At 38.7% G+C, this 19,685-nt stretch overlaps 2 protein-coding genes across 3 annotated transcripts; one reads left to right on the top strand and one right to left on the bottom strand.

The window, feature by feature from the left end:
* Positions 1-352: 352 nt before the first annotated feature.
* LOC308384582 (uncharacterized protein) lies at positions 353-5,508 on the bottom strand. The gene is made up of 7 exons (XM_080863120.1): positions 5,421-5,508; positions 4,310-4,428; positions 4,039-4,227; positions 3,287-3,439; positions 1,689-1,847; positions 1,147-1,242; positions 353-1,068 (listed from the first exon to the last, which is right to left on the bottom strand). The coding sequence occupies exons 4-7, from the start codon at positions 3,407-3,409 to the stop codon at positions 748-750; spliced, it is 699 nt and encodes a 232-aa protein (XP_080719246.1). The 5' UTR covers positions 3,410-3,439; positions 4,039-4,227; positions 4,310-4,428; positions 5,421-5,508; the 3' UTR covers positions 353-747.
* A 755-nt stretch (positions 5,509-6,263) lies between these two features.
* On the top strand, positions 6,264-12,292 carry LOC308384581 (uncharacterized protein). Of its 2 annotated transcripts, none has more exons than XM_080863119.1 (7): positions 6,264-6,483; positions 8,217-8,335; positions 8,418-8,606; positions 9,206-9,358; positions 10,798-10,956; positions 11,403-11,498; positions 11,577-12,292. In XM_080863119.1, the coding sequence occupies exons 4-7, from the start codon at positions 9,236-9,238 to the stop codon at positions 11,895-11,897; spliced, it is 699 nt and encodes a 232-aa protein (XP_080719245.1). In that variant the 5' UTR covers positions 6,264-6,483; positions 8,217-8,335; positions 8,418-8,606; positions 9,206-9,235; the 3' UTR covers positions 11,898-12,292. The 2 variants fall into 2 exon arrangements, with proteins under 2 accessions (XP_080719245.1, XP_080719244.1); XM_080863118.1 differs by lacking the exon at positions 6,264-6,483 and adding an exon at positions 7,137-7,224.
* Positions 12,293-19,685: the final 7,393 nt, after the last annotated feature.

Genomic DNA, 19,685 nt, shown 5'->3' with positions numbered 1-19,685 from the left:
ATCTTTCATAGTTTTCATGAGGTGCTCCCTGTTGTACCAATGAATGTTTACACAGTTGATTTTCAAATAACTTTGTGTTCAAACACAACTGCACCACTGACAATGTTGACTTTTGAGATCAGCCATTTTTAACATACTGACAACATTCAGCCACAAATAAAGTCCTTCCAAAAACACAAAAAAAGTCAAATTTTTGTAACAAATGTTACTCATCCAATTTTAAAGGTGGTGTTGTCAGACAGAATATCAAACCTATCTTGATAGATAGTCACTAACAAACAGATTCAAAACATCAGATGGCAGGATGTGAACAACTTCCTGGTTTCCATACAGCTAACAACTTTCAAACAAATTTTTCCACCACTTGTCTTTTAATAGTAATGGTATCAACACTCCAATTTCCTGTGAAGTTCAGTATCGCGCCACATTTGTTATAAAACTAATACAAATGTACCTAAAACCAGATTATAAAAATTGTTTAAAACAGCTCAAGTTAGAATAAAACCTTTCAACATTTTATAATAACATGTTATACATGAAATCTGCAATCAGCCATGCAAGCTACATTAAGTAAAGTTAGAACAGAAGACATTGATTCAGAACTTTCTGCACCTTACCGTTTTCTTAAAGACAGAAATTAACTTTTTTCAGAGCAACTTGCCACGAAACCCAAAAACAGTAAATCAAAACAAATTGCCATTCTGTTTTACACAAGTTGCATTTGAGTTGAACATGTTGTCAAATAGGTTAGACTTTGGTTAAGAGCTTGGTTTTGAAGCTTCTTATCCTCTGGGAACAGGTAGATGTCAACTCCATAAAAATGTGTTGCACAGCTTCAAATGTGTACTTGAGTTCTTTGGGAAACTCCATGTTGAGCCCATAAAGTAGGCCAAACAAGTAGGCAAAGGCAGTGGGAAGGTCTGGCAGATCATCAAGAATAATGTCCTCTTCCAAAACAATGGCAGTGTTGACCACTGTGGACTGCGAGTTGGGTCCCACGTAGTCCTCCAGAACAGTGAGGATGCCCACCGTAACACCTCGGGTTGCCCTCTCAACTGGATCTGTATCCTATGCAAAATAAAAAACAACAGTACATATAAGTCTCTGAAAACCAAAACTGAAGATTGAGTAGATTTGCATACTCACCAGACATGTTAAGAAGAGTTTGGTCTCGTCGTCGCGAACAAATATCGGTAACCCTTCCAAACTGATGGTTCGTCGATGCTGGACTATGTTTGAGACCTAAAACAAGGAAATCAAATAAGACTCAGTCTCATTTATAAACCTACCATTTTGTTTTTAAAACACATTAAGTGTTGTTGCTCAAAATACAGCCTTAAGAAATAAGATGTTGAAATGAGTTATTACAGATAATTGGTCATGTTTTTGTCAGTTTTTTTTATTTATTTATTTTTTAAGTAATTTTGATGTGCAACAAATGTAGCACACTTATTACAACATTTATAACAAAAAGTGCCATGAGTGGGATGAGAGTTGAACTGTCTGTCATTACCTGCAATCTGCCAAACACAGCGCTGCTTGTTAGCTTATAATCCCATTCAGGGGACACTTTTTGAAAACTAACAATTTTTACATCAATTTAGTAAATATTTAATAAAGTATCTTTCGTTACAGTGGGAACTTCAGGTTCCTCATAAACCAGACACAAATACATTTTTATATATTACCTGTTCATCAAACTTCTGCAACAGGGAATCCATGTCATTGCGGAAAGCAGCTTTTCTAATTCGATACAGCTTAATCAGCCGAAGTGAGTAAGTGTCGAGGGCAGTCATGAAGGTCCCCATGAGATCCTTGGTGGTAATGCGTGAGAATTCCGCACAAATCTACAAAAAAAATATAGAAGAAAACTTTTAAAGGTACATTATATAAAAATCACATTGTTTTCAAATTTGGTTAAAAGAGCTTAATTTCAAAACATTTAGTTAGTCTCGGTTGATCTATTGGTCAGGCCTTGATTGGATTTTTTTTTTTTTTTCTTTTAGTGGTAGTGGTGGTACAAATTATAACTGACGTATTAAAAAAAAAAAAAACAAAACAAGAAAAATCTGATCGGCAGATTTTACAGTAAGTCTATAGAATACCTAATCAAATGTTGATAAGACAAAATAATGGTTTCAATTGTTACAGGATGTATTGCAGAAAAGAAATAAATCAATAAATTGTATTTTAAATTCATTGAAAAAATTCCATTAATTTTATAGTTATGTAGAAATGAAGTAAGAATAACATCCTGTGGTCAAATTTGTATACTTTCATAACACGTAAGTGACTTTCTCAATCCTGTTCTGTGAGTTTCATGGCTGTTGCCCGCTAAGGGTCAGCACCAAAAGATTCTAGATGCCCAGTGAAGACAAGTCATTGCGGCGACCGTGGTTCAGGGGGTTGGGAAGCTCATCTGTAACCGGAAGGATGCTGGTTCTATCCCCAGCTCTCTCTGTCCTGGTCGTTGTGTCCTTGGGCAAGACCCTTTACCCCACCGCTTACTGGTGTTGGCCAGAGGGGCCAGTGGCGCGATATGGCAGCGTCACTTCTGTCAGTCTACCCCAGGGCAGCTGTGGCTACAACTGTGGTTTCCCTGCACCGATGTGTGAATGTGAGAGTGAGTGAGTGAGTGAGTAGTGGAATTATAAAGCGCTTTGGGTGCCCAGAGAAGAGCGAAATAAAAGCAATCCGTTATTATACACAGCAAGTTGACAAGTAAATAGATTTCACTTCAATAGAGTTCATATTTTTAGAGCCAAGTATTTTTTTATATTTTACCACTAGCATTGTTAGCTCAACGGTAGCCTTCAACCTTTTCTACAAGATATTGGAGTGATACAAACAGATGCTTCTCAAGGGCACAAGAAATGGAGCTCACGTTCATTTACTCACCCAGACAAGTTTCGAGGTATTTGGAGTTGTTCAGAAGGAATTGTAAAGGTCCTATATCATGTAAAATCAACTTTTTGGAGCTTTTAAACACATTTTAATGTTATTTCCTTAGATTAAAATCCCTCCAGAGTGGTTTTTGGCTTAATTCAGGCATTTCTTAGTTGTCTCAGTGAATCCTTTCCCCATAACCGTGGCTCAGCTCTCTCTTGCAAAACGACTGACTCGTAACATTGGGATTAAAATTTCTTTCTAACAACTCCAAATGCCTTGAAATTTTTCTGGGTGAATAAATGAACGTTTTCAATTTTAGAAATAAGACCACACTGGGGAAAAAGGGAAGAAGAAAAAAACGGAAGTTTTCCTTTAAATATTTAAGAGATTATCTTACCTGTTCTTTCAAGAAGAGAGCTGGCCATCTGAGCTGCATTTCCTTGACCAAGGGCTGCATCTCCACAACTTCTTTCCTCCTGAGAGAGAATGTGATGTCCATCTTTTGGGTGATGAGTGCCATGTTCTTATCCCTCTTCTTCACCTTTTGGTTCTGTTGAGATAATTAATGGGTTGGTTTTGAAAAGTGCATCATTTATATTTTTAATTACATCATCATCTGCCTCAATGTTCTGTTAAGCAAGCACCTGTTTGATTCTTTGAAATGAATGAACCTGAGAAAATTTTAAAATGTCACTAATTTCCTCAATAATTCTCTGCAAAGCACTTTTAGAAACATGTAACAATGTTTGCATGCATAGAAAAAGTCTAGCTATTTTATGTTCAAGACATTGGTAATCTACAAACTCATTGTCCTCTTTATCACTTGATGCTACACCTGAACCACTTGGTAATGTCTCTGGCTCCTGAGAGGTATTTAAGGATTTATCAGGGGAGCTACTTTCACTAGGACATGCATTTGCATGAGAAATCAGTCTAATACAGTTTTTTATATCTTTTGAGTTTTTGTGCTTTCTGCTTGTGTGTGACGTAAAGGTTGTTAAATTGTTGGTAGCATAGTCACATTTTTGGAAAGGACAGGATACAGTCTGATTTTTTTTTAAGTGCCTTAAAATATGTGAAATAAATGTATGCTGTGAGCAGTTTTCCTTAAATTCACAAAAATCACAAAAAAATGTTGAGATCTCCTGCCTTTTCTTAGCCCTGTTGTGTGATCTGCTGAGGTGAGACTTCAATGCCCCTCGTGTCCTGAACGAACAGACGCAGTCACTGTAAACACAGGGCAAATGAAATCCTCTTCTATGTCGTAGCTGGTGATGTCTTAAGAGTACTTCTTGGCTTGAACAGACAAAAGAGCAGAACTGGCACTGCATACAAAAGCTATAATGAGAAGAGAGGAGAGGACAGTGTCAACAATTCAAAAGAAACCTGAATTAATCTCAAATTACCAAAGTTACATTACCTGATAATGTGTTTGGGGCGGGGGGCAGGCACTCCTGTTCTGATTCCTCTCCTTACCAACTCCTCATCAGTCCCTCATAAATCAGGACAAGCAGTGGTCTGGAGTTGGCTTTTAATTCTCTAAATAAATAAAAATAGCAATTAGTTTTAAAATAAAATACCAGCTTCCTGACATTACTTAAGAATTTTTTTGGCTCACTAAAGTGAGCTGATTCTGCCTTGTAAAATGCCATGTGAAACACAGTAAAACAAATAATTTACAAAACATACATTACATCAAATGTTTAATTTATTTAATTTATTATTAACAAATTGTATTCTACATGGAATGCACCAACAGTATACTGGGATGTATTATGTAAGCCAAGGATAATTTTGTGTGATTGGTTTTACAACTTAGAATGACAAACATTGGATTGAGAGTATGAGTGGGATAAAACTCCTGAAGCATCTGTTTAAATTATCAGTGCATTTATTAATGGTGCTCCATAAATAAACCAAAACAATGTTGTTTTGTGCATAACAAAAAGCTCACAATTGTGCGATCAAAATGTAAACTAAAAGATGCTGAGCATAATAACAAAGACAGATTTTGCAGCTGCTCTGTTTCCAAGTTCTACTGCGCAACTGACAGCCTGGAGTTTGAAATTCTCTTTGTAACCGTGTCTCTTACAGGCGCCATTTATGGTCCTTACACGCATAATATGGTAATATTACGTTGAAGCAGAGTACGTATCACTCTGCGAGGCTCCTCGGTAGCCGTAATGCTCCAACAATCCATCAAGCAGTGCAGCTTCATAGCTTACCAAAGTCGTACCAAAACATTTTTTGACATATTTTTTTAAGCTGTGTACCACATAAAATTGGTTCGAGGTCAGTAAGCACAACCAGAATTCATACATAAGGCAGACTGTCGATTTTTGAGATGAAAGGATTTTAGGCCGTGCGTCAACGCGTTAGCCCGGTTAGCTCACTAACGCCACCCAGCCCCACGCACGGGGTGATCCGCGGTAACTAGTTAACGGAGATTTGCCCCGTTAATGCAGTTATGGCATTAACTTTACGCTGACAGTACTAAAATAGTAATCTTCAAATGTTTTCTTTTTACCGACCAGCTCCTCTTTGATAGCTGCCGTGTCCATCTTGTCGTTGCCTGCAGGTGAAGCGATGGGGGAGGGGGAGTTGTGTTCAGTGAAGGAGAGAGGCGGAGTAACACAGCGTAGAGACAAAAGTGGACGAAAGAGAGGCAAACTTGCGGCTCCACGAGTATAATGATAATGTAGACTATATCGATATAAACTATATTGTCACATCTCATATTTCATTTAGTGGAGCTCGCTGGCCATGAGGACTCCACCACCCCGTTCACACAGAAACTAAAGCACACATTTTATTGGCTAGATGTGATTCGAACAAATTAAACGACATGGCAGCAGGCGCCCCCGAACTTTATTTTATTTTATTTTATTTAAATAGCGGCGGGGGGTTGCTGCCGTTGGTCATGAGTGAGCCAGCCTATTTTGTTTCGTTCGGTGGTATGGCGGCCACAGACTGCACTTCATGAAATACGCATAGGGGGTGTCGTGGAGGCTTGTCAGATATGAGCGCGCCTCTTTAGTAGCGAAGTTTGTCGGATTTTCATTGTTTTGTGACATGGCACGTAGTTTGTGACATGGAATCTTAAATGATATAGTAAACACATACCCATAAGCCACAAGGCTTCTTAGCCAAGAAAGTAATGCTATGCTAAGTTTCGGAAAAATACGAAGAACTTCAGTTGTGATATTTCTAACAGACAAATTTTTACAGTGCACTGTAAAAAATCAAACTTGCAGTTGTTGAGCTTACAGTCATTTCTTTCACAATTCAACAATAAAAGTTCAGTTGGCCCATAAACTCAAATACATTAAGGGTTTCAACTAATCATTTAACGTTTTGGAGCAAAAGTTGGTCTCAGATGAAATTTATTGCTGGCAAAATGAATGAATTCAAGTTTTACATGAGTTGAAGCTGTTGGCGCCTTTCTGTGCCTGAGTACGCATGCGCATCTCATATTTTTGGATGCTACGGGGTCTACTTTGCGCTTTTGCAAGGACTGAAAGCCACCTGCCCGTCTGCCTTAATGAGAACGTGAGGCTAGGAGCTGGATAGATCGTTCATCTCAAGTTTCTAAAGGCAAGTAATGTTTCTTTTATTATATCAGACAGTATATGTTTGAACAGTCTCAATTTGTCTGTTAGAAATATCACAACTGAAGTTCTTCGTATTTTTCCGAAACTTAGCATAGCATTACTTTCTTGGCTAAGAAGCCTTGTGGCTTATGGGTATGTGTTTACTATATCATTTAAGATTCCATGTCACAAACTACGTGCCATGTCACAAAACAATGAAAATCCGACAAACTTCGCTACTAAAGAGGCGCGCTCATATCTGACAAGCCTCCACGACACCCCCTATGCGTATTTCATGAAGTGCAGTCTGTGGCCGCCATACCACCGAACGAAACAAAATAGGCTGGCTCACTCATGACCAACGGCAGCAACCCCCCGCCGCTATTTAAATAAAATAAAATAAAATAAAGTTCGGGGGCGCCTGCTGCCATGTCGTTTAATTTGTTCGAATCACATCTAGCCAATAAAATGTGTGCTTTAGTTTCTGTGTGAACGGGGTGGTGGAGTCCTCATGGCCAGCGAGCTCCACTAAATGAAATATGAGATGTGACAATATAGTTTATATCGATATAGTCTACATTATCATTATACTCGTGGAGCCGCAAGTTTGCCTCTCTTTCGTCCACTTTTGTCTCTACGCTGTGTTACTCCGCCTCTCTCCTTCACTGAACACAACTCCCCCTCCCCCATCGCTTCACCTGCAGGCAACGACAAGATGGACACGGCAGCTATCAAAGAGGAGCTGGTCGGTAAAAAGAAAACATTTGAAGATTACTATTTTAGTACTGTCAGCGTAAAGTTAATGCCATAACTGCATTAACGGGGCAAATCTCCGTTAACTAGTTACCGCGGATCACCCCGTGCGTGGGGCTGGGTGGCGTTAGTGAGCTAACCGGGCTAACGCGTTGACGCACGGCCTAAAATCCTTTCATCTCAAAAATCGACAGTCTGCCTTATGTATGAATTCTGGTTGTGCTTACTGACCTCGAACCAATTTTATGTGGTACACAGCTTAAAAAAATATGTCAAAAAATGTTTTGGTACGACTTTGGTAAGCTATGAAGCTGCACTGCTTGATGGATTGTTGGAGCATTACGGCTACCGAGGAGCCTCGCAGAGTGATACGTACTCTGCTTCAACGTAATATTACCATATTATGCGTGTAAGGACCATAAATGGCGCCTGTAAGAGACACGGTTACAAAGAGAATTTCAAACTCCAGGCTGTCAGTTGCGCAGTAGAACTTGGAAACAGAGCAGCTGCAAAATCTGTCTTTGTTATTATGCTCAGCATCTTTTAGTTTACATTTTGATCGCACAATTGTGAGCTTTTTGTTATGCACAAAACAACATTGTTTTGGTTTATTTATGGAGCACCATTAATAAATGCACTGATAATTTAAACAGATGCTTCAGGAGTTTTATCCCACTCATACTCTCAATCCAATGTTTGTCATTCTAAGTTGTAAAACCAATCACACAAAATTATCCTTGGCTTACATAATACATCCCAGTATACTGTTGGTGCATTCCATGTAGAATACAATTTGTTAATAATAAATTAAATAAATTAAACATTTGATGTAATGTATGTTTTGTAAATTATTTGTTTTACTGTGTTTCACATGGCATTTTACAAGGCAGAATCAGCTCACTTTAGTGAGCCAAAAAAATTCTTAAGTAATGTCAGGAAGCTGGTATTTTATTTTAAAACTAATTGCTATTTTTATTTATTTAGAGAATTAAAAGCCAACTCCAGACCACTGCTTGTCCTGATTTATGAGGGACTGATGAGGAGTTGGTAAGGAGAGGAATCAGAACAGGAGTGCCTGCCCCCCGCCCCAAACACATTATCAGGTAATGTAACTTTGGTAATTTGAGATTAATTCAGGTTTCTTTTGAATTGTTGACACTGTCCTCTCCTCTCTTCTCATTATAGCTTTTGTATGCAGTGCCAGTTCTGCTCTTTTGTCTGTTCAAGCCAAGAAGTACTCTTAAGACATCACCAGCTACGACATAGAAGAGGATTTCATTTGCCCTGTGTTTACAGTGACTGCGTCTGTTCGTTCAGGACACGAGGGGCATTGAAGTCTCACCTCAGCAGATCACACAACAGGGCTAAGAAAAGGCAGGAGATCTCAACATTTTTTTGTGATTTTTGTGAATTTAAGGAAAACTGCTCACAGCATACATTTATTTCACATATTTTAAGGCACTTAAAAAAAAATCAGACTGTATCCTGTCCTTTCCAAAAATGTGACTATGCTACCAACAATTTAACAACCTTTACGTCACACACAAGCAGAAAGCACAAAAACTCAAAAGATATAAAAAACTGTATTAGACTGATTTCTCATGCAAATGCATGTCCTAGTGAAAGTAGCTCCCCTGATAAATCCTTAAATACCTCTCAGGAGCCAGAGACATTACCAAGTGGTTCAGGTGTAGCATCAAGTGATAAAGAGGACAATGAGTTTGTAGATTACCAATGTCTTGAACATAAAATAGCTAGACTTTTTCTATGCATGCAAACATTGTTACATGTTTCTAAAAGTGCTTTGCAGAGAATTATTGAGGAAATTAGTGACATTTTAAAATTTTCTCAGGTTCATTCATTTCAAAGAATCAAACAGGTGCTTGCTTAACAGAACATTGAGGCAGATGATGATGTAATTAAAAATATAAATGATGCACTTTTCAAAACCAACCCATTAATTATCTCAACAGAACCAAAAGGTGAAGAAGAGGGATAAGAACATGGCACTCATCACCCAAAAGATGGACATCACATTCTCTCTCAGGAGGAAAGAAGTTGTGGAGATGCAGCCCTTGGTCAAGGAAATGCAGCTCAGATGGCCAGCTCTCTTCTTGAAAGAACAGGTAAGATAATCTCTTAAATATTTAAAGGAAAACTTCCGTTTTTTTCTTCTTCCCTTTTTCCCCAGTGTGGTCTTATTTCTAAAATTGAAAACGTTCATTTATTCACCCAGAAAAATTTCAAGGCATTTGGAGTTGTTAGAAAGAAATTTTAATCCCAATGTTACGAGTCAGTCGTTTTGCAAGAGAGAGCTGAGCCACGGTTATGGGGAAAGGATTCACTGAGACAACTAAGAAATGCCTGAATTAAGCCAAAAACCACTCTGGAGGGATTTTAATCTAAGGAAATAACATTAAAATGTGTTTAAAAGCTCCAAAAAGTTGATTTTACATGATATAGGACCTTTACAATTCCTTCTGAACAACTCCAAATACCTCGAAACTTGTCTGGGTGAGTAAATGAACGTGAGCTCCATTTCTTGTGCCCTTGAGAAGCATCTGTTTGTATCACTCCAATATCTTGTAGAAAAGGTTGAAGGCTACCGTTGAGCTAACAATGCTAGTGGTAAAATATAAAAAAATACTTGGCTCTAAAAATATGAACTCTATTGAAGTGAAATCTATTTACTTGTCAACTTGCTGTGTATAATAACGGATTGCTTTTATTTCGCTCTTCTCTGGGCACCCAAAGCGCTTTATAATTCCACTACTCACTCACTCACTCACTCTCACATTCACACATCGGTGCAGGGAAACCACAGTTGTAGCCACAGCTGCCCTGGGGTAGACTGACAGAAGTGACGCTGCCATATCGCGCCACTGGCCCCTCTGGCCAACACCAGTAAGCGGTGGGGTAAAGGGTCTTGCCCAAGGACACAACGACCAGGACAGAGAGAGCTGGGGATAGAACCAGCATCCTTCCGGTTACAGATGAGCTTCCCAACCCCCTGAACCACGGTCGCCGCAATGACTTGTCTTCACTGGGCATCTAGAATCTTTTGGTGCTGACCCTTAGCGGGCAACAGCCATGAAACTCACAGAACAGGATTGAGAAAGTCACTTACGTGTTATGAAAGTATACAAATTTGACCACAGGATGTTATTCTTACTTCATTTCTACATAACTATAAAATTAATGGAATTTTTTCAATGAATTTAAAATACAATTTATTGATTTATTTCTTTTCTGCAATACATCCTGTAACAATTGAAACCATTATTTTGTCTTATCAACATTTGATTAGGTATTCTATAGACTTACTGTAAAATCTGCCGATCAGATTTTTCTTGTTTTGTTTTTTTTTTTTTTAATACGTCAGTTATAATTTGTACCACCACTACCACTAAAAGAAAAAAAAAAAAAAATCCAATCAAGGCCTGACCAATAGATCAACCGAGACTAACTAAATGTTTTGAAATTAAGCTCTTTTAACCAAATTTGAAAACAATGTGATTTTTATATAATGTACCTTTAAAAGTTTTCTTCTATATTTTTTTTGTAGATTTGTGCGGAATTCTCACGCATTACCACCAAGGATCTCATGGGGACCTTCATGACTGCCCTCGACACTTACTCACTTCGGCTGATTAAGCTGTATCGAATTAGAAAAGCTGCTTTCCGCAATGACATGGATTCCCTGTTGCAGAAGTTTGATGAACAGGTAATATATAAAAATGTATTTGTGTCTGGTTTATGAGGAACCTGAAGTTCCCACTGTAACGAAAGATACTTTATTAAATATTTACTAAATTGATGTAAAAATTGTTAGTTTTCAAAAAGTGTCCCCTGAATGGGATTATAAGCTAACAAGCAGCGCTGTGTTTGGCAGATTGCAGGTAATGACAGACAGTTCAACTCTCATCCCACTCATGGCACTTTTTGTTATAAATGTTGTAATAAGTGTGCTACATTTGTTGCACATCAAAATTACTTAAAAAATAAATAAATAAAAAAAACTGACAAAAACATGACCAATTATCTGTAATAACTCATTTCAACATCTTATTTCTTAAGGCTGTATTTTGAGCAACAACACTTAATGTGTTTTAAAAACAAAATGGTAGGTTTATAAATGAGACTGAGTCTTATTTGATTTCCTTGTTTTAGGTCTCAAACATAGTCCAGCATCGACGAACCATCAGTTTGGAAGGGTTACCGATATTTGTTCGCGACGACGAGACCAAACTCTTCTTAACATGTCTGGTGAGTATGCAAATCTACTCAATCTTCAGTTTTGGTTTTCAGAGACTTATATGTACTGTTGTTTTTTATTTTGCATAGGATACAGATCCAGTTGAGAGGGCAACCCGAGGTGTTACGGTGGGCATCCTCACTGTTCTGGAGGACTACGTGGGACCCAACTCGCAGTCCACAGTGGTCAACACTGCCATTGTTTTGGAAGAGGACATTATTCTTGATGATCTGCCAGACCTTCCCACTGCCTTTGCCTACTTGTTTGGCCTACTTTATGGGCTCAACATGGAGTTTCCCAAAGAACTCAAGTACACATTTGAAGCTGTGCAACACATTTTTATGGAGTTGACATCTACCTGTTCCCAGAGGATAAGAAGCTTCAAAACCAAGCTCTTAACCAAAGTCTAACCTATTTGACAACATGTTCAACTCAAATGCAACTTGTGTAAAACAGAATGGCAATTTGTTTTGATTTACTGTTTTTGGGTTTCGTGGCAAGTTGCTCTGAAAAAAGTTAATTTCTGTCTTTAAGAAAACGGTAAGGTGCAGAAAGTTCTGAATCAATGTCTTCTGTTCTAACTTTACTTAATGTAGCTTGCATGGCTGATTGCAGATTTCATGTATAACATGTTATTATAAAATGTTGAAAGGTTTTATTCTAACTTGAGCTGTTTTAAACAATTTTTATAATCTGGTTTTAGGTACATTTGTATTAGTTTTATAACAAATGTGGCGCGATACTGAACTTCACAGGAAATTGGAGTGTTGATACCATTACTATTAAAAGACAAGTGGTGGAAAAATTTGTTTGAAAGTTGTTAGCTGTATGGAAACCAGGAAGTTGTTCACATCCTGCCATCTGATGTTTTGAATCTGTTTGTTAGTGACTATCTATCAAGATAGGTTTGATATTCTGTCTGACAACACCACCTTTAAAATTGGATGAGTAACATTTGTTACAAAAATTTGACTTTTTTTGTGTTTTTGGAAGGACTTTATTTGTGGCTGAATGTTGTCAGTATGTTAAAAATGGCTGATCTCAAAAGTCAACATTGTCAGTGGTGCAGTTGTGTTTGAACACAAAGTTATTTGAAAATCAACTGTGTAAACATTCATTGGTACAACAGGGAGCACCTCATGAAAACTATGAAAGATACTTTTTCTAAACTTTAGGAAATTGATTGGCAAAACAAAAAAAAATATGTTGTGTAAACTTTAGGAAATACGTTGCCAAAACTAAAACTAATACCTTGTGTAAACTTTAGGAAATACGTTGCAAAAACAATAAAATATGAGTTGAGAAAAAGGACAATTATTAATTTTGTCAACACAAAATCATTAGCTAAAGCAACTTATCACCTAAACTTGAAATTATAAGTTATCCATCAGAACCTAAAAACGTAAATGCAGTCGGTTGCCTTGAGTTTTTAAGTTTTAGCAACGTTTTTTTTTTTTTTTTTTTTACAGTGTATTCTTGGATGCACTTAGTAAATCCAACAGCTCAGCTGTTGTGTTGTTTGTAAAAGTTGCAGGAAGAACAAACTTCTTAAATAGTAAATGAAACAAAGCACAAATTCAAAGTTTTTTTTTTTTTTCCATTTTTTTATTTTTGTTTTTTAACTCAAAATGTCCTGTTGTAACTGGACTTTTTGAGTTAAGAAACAGACCAAATCCCAACAACACTTCCCTCATGGTGCTTTATAATGTAAAGTCAAGACCCTACAATAATGCACAAAGACTCCAATCCCCTAGAGCAAGCACTTTGGCGACAGTGGGAAGGAAAAACTCACTTTTAACAGAGAGAAACCTCCGGCAGAACCAGGCTCTGAGATGGGGGTGGCCATCTGCCTCGGCCAGTTGGTGATGAGGGAAGGAAGTTGGGAGAAGAAGAGTAGTGATTTTTAACCACTCTGGTTTCAAAATTAAATTTAGAAAGCCCAATTGAAATGAATATTCACATGCACGTGTTGGTTCGATTTTAGCGTGCACATGAGAAAGCCCTAAAGATGATGTTTTGGCTCCTCAATTTTGCATGTTTTTTGAAGCTGCTGACGATTGCTTCATCCATTACTGGGTTTTCTGACCACATTAAGAGTATTGGAGAATCCCACCTGTCATGGAGTTCATTGTATATTGTCAGGGCGAGTTCTCTAATGTTCTCCAAGGACATTTTGTACTTTTTTGACAAAATTTTGTCCCAGATCTTCTGGAAAAGCCTCTCTACAATAAACTCGGATGCTACTGGATTCAGTGTCATCGTCTCATTTCCTTCGCTCATGGCGTGCATTACCAGATCTTTGGTCACATTTTTTACAACTTCCTTGTACTCTTGCCTGTTTTTAGAGACACTGAGTACTCTTGCTGGTAATGCCAAGAGGTGTTTGGTGAAGATTGAGACGGTAATATTGTCAAGCTGTTCCCTCAGATTAAAAATCAAAAGGTTTTCTTTGCAGTTGTGTGTTTTGCAAAGATCCTTGAGAATGGCCTTGCCCACTTTGAAAATGCTGTCGTGGGATAAATTCAAGTGTTTCTCCTCAACTTCAGGCCAGATTTTCTCAATCAGACGATGGCTGATGCAGTTAGGAGTGAGGCGCTCTGTGAAGATCTTGTATTTGGAGGAGACTTTTTCTTTGGCCAGTAAAACCACCAACTGAATAACCCAGTTGACGCGCACCTTTTTCTGCAGCTTCAGTGTCTTTTCCAAAGCTGAAGCTGAAGCCCGATTGGTCTCATCTTTGAATACAAACTGCACTTCTTCTAACACTTGTTTTTCCTGTTCAGTTTGTCTCTTTGCGTCCTCTACCATTGTCTTCTCCTCTGACAGTGCTGCCTGTGCTTCATTCACTGCTTTTTTGGCCTCTTCACACTCTTTCTTTGCCAGTTTGGTCGTTTCTTCGAGTGCATTTTTCACTTGGTTCAGTTCAGCTTTTTCTGTGGCGTTTGAAACCATCAACTGAACAGCTTTGTTGACACACAACTTTGAGGAGGAATCTGGGGTTGCCGTGTCTTTTTTCTCTGTCTCAGCCTCGGCTAATGGTTCTGTCTGCTCGTCCACTTTGTTCTGCATTTCTTTCGTGTCCTTCACCATTTTCTGCTCTTCCAGGACTTTTTTAAATTTTCTTCCTCCTCGACCTCCAGGTCGCCCAGTGTACTCTCTGGCAGAGTGCACACTAATTCTGGTTTTGCTTGTTGGTCACTCGTTTTTGACATTTAAGCTACAATGTTACAATGAATCAAACATTCAAATATGACTGAGGGTAGCAGAACAAAATCTCATCCAGTGAATCGCTCGTGACTGTAAGAAACGTGCTGGTCCAGTGTGGGTTTCACCTGCAATTTATAGACTTGGGTTGACTGTGACGTCACGGCCTGGTTCTCTTGCCTTTCATCTTTGAACCAGGCCCCGCCCACAACAACGTTCCATATTGTCTCATTGAAAATAGGTAACGCCCACAAAGAACGGGCTGTCAGAGTTTCTGACGTCATGGCCTGATTCTCTCTTTCCTTTAATGTTTGAAAAAGGCCCGAAAACCATTTTCACCACTTACGCAAAAGCTCTTCTCTGTGGTAGAAAACCTTTAGTTTCCACGCTCTCTTCACTTCTATCCGCCTCTATCACGTCTTTTTGCCCACTCCCAGATTATTGCCTGTGGTCCTGTGGCTTACTCATAATATTTCAAACAAGCGGGCGCACTGATCTATTAATGTTTCCGACACACAGTTTACTTGAAACTGCGCTGATTTTCAACAATGAATAAATGACGTCTTCGTTTTCTGTGTTATAATGAAAAAAGCTGAACTCTCCTCTGTTTAGAAAAGAACGCAATTTTTTAAATCAGCCTTAAAACCAACCACACCGATAAAATATATTTGCTGTTTTAATAACGTTTAATTGCCACTGTATGAGCTCATCTTGTGTTACATCCTTAAGAGAGAGACCTGCGGCTGCCTCCTTCCTTTGGCTCCTTGGGTGTCTTTATCTGAGCATCACTTTTGCTTCCACTATGACGCCCCTGGTAGCAACATTTAACTTTCAAGGCTGTTTACAATCAGAAAAAAAAAGTCTCCGTTTTGAGCGCAATCAGCTCTTAGTTATTCTGACCTCACCACAGCGCCATCGACACGACGTCTGTGTGCAGACTCATGACCGTCATGTCACACGTAGTAGAACACATGAGAGAGATGCTGGTTCATCACAGCCATAAATATGTTAAAAATGAAGATATTTCACTATGTTCAGATACCGGATTTAGTGCTACATGAGGTATTTTAATAGAAAAGGCTGCGAGACAGTGTTTGGATCCCCGTTTTTTCATGTCTGCAAATCTCAAAAGTGAGTGTTAAACTTTAACCTTACCTATTCACTGCAATAAAAATACAGATTTGTTAAAAAGTTATGTTTGTTATAACAGTAAGAATATGCTTACCTAGTTTTGCTATGAAAATTTGTAATTGTCATGGTCCTGGGTTGCTGAATCAGTGTTTTGAGTTTATTGTTTTTATTTTCTAGTTTCTTCTGTTTTTGTATTCGTTCTTAGGGGCTGGGTCTTGTGTTTAGTGTTTCTGTTATCCCTACCTGCTTCCTTTCCTGGTGTTTTTACTTTGAATGGTAAATGGCCTGTATTTGTATAGCGCTTTACTTATAGTCCCTAAGGACCCCAAAACGCTATTCAGACATCCGCCCATTCACACACACATTCACGCTGATGGAAGGTCTGTGTCTCGTTATAGCCATTAGTTTCAGCTGTGTCCACCCCTGCGTGTCTTTTCCTAATCACCTGGTGTGTATTTCTACTGTGTGTTTGCTTCTGCTCGTCGTCGCTCCATCTGTGTTGTTTGGTAATCGCGTCTCTCTCTCCAGTCTCCGCTCTCATCCCCATATCAACTCCATATGTTTTCCCCCTGTGTCTTATTCCGTGAGTTATGGTTTCCTCAGTTTAGGTTTATGTTTAGTTCTGTCCTCGCTTTTGTTATTTTCACCGTCCACAATAAAGCTCCCGTGCATCACAGCAAGTGCCTGCATTTTGGGTCCTTTGCAACACCACACGACTGCTGCCCCAGCCATTAATTTTACTTTTGGAAAAGGTTTGTAAAAGTGATTAGTTTGTTTACTTCTGGACCCTCTCATTAATTAAGGGATTAAGAGCACCCTGGAGGGTGTGGTGGAAAAGTTTTATTTACCAAATATCAGCTGGGACGACGGGAGGGTTTAAAATTATTTTATTTTAGCCACTTTTTGAACTTCTCAAATCAGGTTAAGTTAACTTTCGTTTATGTTTGAAATTATTGGATTGATTTTTGTTTATATTTTTCAACGAAATAAACGCCAGAACTTAAAAGGCCGTGACACTGGTACTCATCTCTTCTCGTCTCACTGCCCTCGTTCTTTTCGCCTCCGTGCTACCCTGGTTCATCTTCGCTCACTTCATCTGCACTTGGCTAGTTTTATTCTTCTTCGCTTGCACAGCCAAGACGAACTTCATGGAAAGTCCTTGTGGAGAATGGCTTCATCGAGCCACTGTTGGCCTCATTTGGTATTTCGACTGGTTTCATTTTGCCGAGGTGAAGACGCGGTACAGGACTGCGCCGTTTCACCTGTTTATACTGAGTGATATTTGCATCCTCTGTGCTGTGTGGTGCTGGAAGATGAGCACACATCCTCCTGATTTTGTGAAAGAGCCCATGTCAGCTTTAATTATTGCTGCCAGAATCTCCTCCAATGATTACATCCCGCGGTTAAAGGATTTTTCTGTTGTTTATTGTTTAGTTTAACTGTTGTTAGCTTGCCACATTCTTGCCTTAGTACTAGCAACTGGGAAGATATGTGCTATTTAGCCAACCTCTGGTCTTACAGCGACCCCTTGTGGAACCTACCAATTATAGTATTACCTGTTTCTGTTTCCAGACAACCATGCTTATAGTCACCTATACTGCATCTGCCACGATTATAAGTGCATATCTGGCTGTATCACGGTTGGATTAATCATGGCAAGCCCTGCTGTAACCATTTCTTCTGTGAAGCTTCATTAAAGACGGTGAACTAAACTCCTGGACTGCTGCAGTCTTTCTGACCGAAGACTTAGGCCAGACTTGTATACCCAGCACTTCCAGTACATATATATTCTACACAAATGTTTATCAGTTGAAGAATCAGGACTCCCTTTAAACATTATATTTGTACTAAATGTGTATGTAAATATGGTGTCTGTATATTTAATGCCTATATTTGTGACTGTGTTTCTGTTGTAGTTTATTCCTGTATGAATATTAAATACTTGACTGAAAGTATTAAAAATGTATTTGCATTGCTTTACAGAAAAAGGGAAAAATCGTAGGACTGTGGGGGAAAGAGTGATTACCTCAGTTAAACAACTCGTGTAATTATATTAGGTTCATCTTTAAGGAACTCTGCATGTCTCCAAATAGCTTTGAATGTCTTTGAAATGAGAATAATACAAATAGAAAAAGAAAAAAAGTGGACACATGCAGACAAAGTAAAGAGATGAATATTCAGTAAGCTATAAAGATTCAAAGGTCTCTCAGTTTTTCTCAAATGTGTGTGAGGACTGCTTGTTTGTATTCTTGGATGCACTTAGTAAATCCAACAGCTCAGCTATTTGTTGTTTGTTGTTTGTAAAAGTTGCAGGAAGAACAAACTTCTTAAATAGTAAATGAAACAAAGCACAAATTCAAAGTTTTTTTTTTTTTTCCATTTTTTTATTTTTGTTTTTTAACTCAAAATGTCCTGTTGTAACTGGACTTTTTGAGTTAAGAAACAGACCAAATCCCAACAACACTTCCCTCATGGTGCTTTATAATGTAAAGTCAAGACCCTACAATAATGCACAAAGACTCCAATCCCCTAGAGCAAGCACTTTGGCGACAGTGGGAAGGAAAAACTCACTTTTAACAGAGAGAAACCTCCGGCAGAACCAGGCTCTGAGATGGGGGTGGCCATCTGCCTCGGCCAGTTGGTGATGAGGGAAGGAAGTTGGGAGAAGAAGAGTAGTGATTTTTAACCACTCTGGTTTCAAAATTAAATTTAGAAAGCCCAATTGAAATGAATATTCACATGCACGTGTTGGTTCGATTTTAGCGTGCACATGAGAAAGCCCTAAAGATGATGTTTTGGCTCCTCAATTTTGCATGTTTTTTGAAGCTGCTGACGATTGCTTCATCCATTACTGGGTTTTCTGACCACATTAAGAGTATTGGAGAATCCCACCTGTCATGGAGTTCATTGTATATTGTCAGGGCGAGTTCTCTAATGTTCTCCAAGGACATTTTGTACTTTTTTGACAAAATTTTGTCCCAGATCTTCTGGAAAAGCCTCTCTACAATAAACTCGGATGCTACTGGATTCAGTGTCATCGTCTCATTTCCTTCGCTCATGGCGTGCATTACCAGATCTTTGGTCACATTTTTTACAACTTCCTTGTACTCTTGCCTGTTTTTAGAGACACTGAGTACTCTTGCTGGTAATGCCAAGAGGTGTTTGGTGAAGATTGAGACGGTAATATTGTCAAGCTGTTCCCTCAGATTAAAAATCAAAAGGTTTTCTTTGCAGTTGTGTGTTTTGCAAAGATCCTTGAGAATGGCCTTGCCCACTTTGAAAATGCTGTCGTGGGATAAATTCAAGTGTTTCTCCTCAACTTCAGGCCAGATTTTCTCAATCAGACGATGGCTGATGCAGTTAGGAGTGAGGCGCTCTGTGAAGATCTTGTATTTGGAGGAGACTTTTTCTTTGGCCAGTAAAACCACCAACTGAATAACCCAGTTGACGCGCACCTTTTTCTGCAGCTTCAGTGTCTTTTCCAAAGCTGAAGCTGAAGCCCGATTGGTCTCATCTTTGAATACAAACTGCACTTCTTCTAACACTTGTTTTTCCTGTTCAGTTTGTCTCTTTGCGTCCTCTACCATTGTCTTCTCCTCTGACAGTGCTGCCTGTGCTTCATTCACTGCTTTTTTGGCCTCTTCACACTCTTTCTTTGCCAGTTTGGTCGTTTCTTCGAGTGCATTTTTCACTTGGTTCAGTTCAGCTTTTTCTGTGGCGTTTGAAACCATCAACTGAACAGCTTTGTTGACACACAACTTTGAGGAGGAATCTGGGGTTGCCGTGTCTTTTTTCTCTGTCTCAGCCTCGGCTAATGGTTCTGTCTGCTCGTCCACTTTGTTCTGCATTTCTTTTGTGTCCTT

Source organism: Rhamphochromis sp. 'chilingali' (genome assembly GCF_963969265.1).
Source record: "Rhamphochromis sp. 'chilingali' genome assembly, chromosome: 17".
Lineage (NCBI taxonomy): Eukaryota > Metazoa > Chordata > Actinopteri > Cichliformes > Cichlidae > Rhamphochromis > Rhamphochromis sp. 'chilingali'.
The sequence above is the reverse complement of the archived record's forward strand: the minus strand, read 5'-3'. Positions and strand labels throughout refer to the sequence as shown.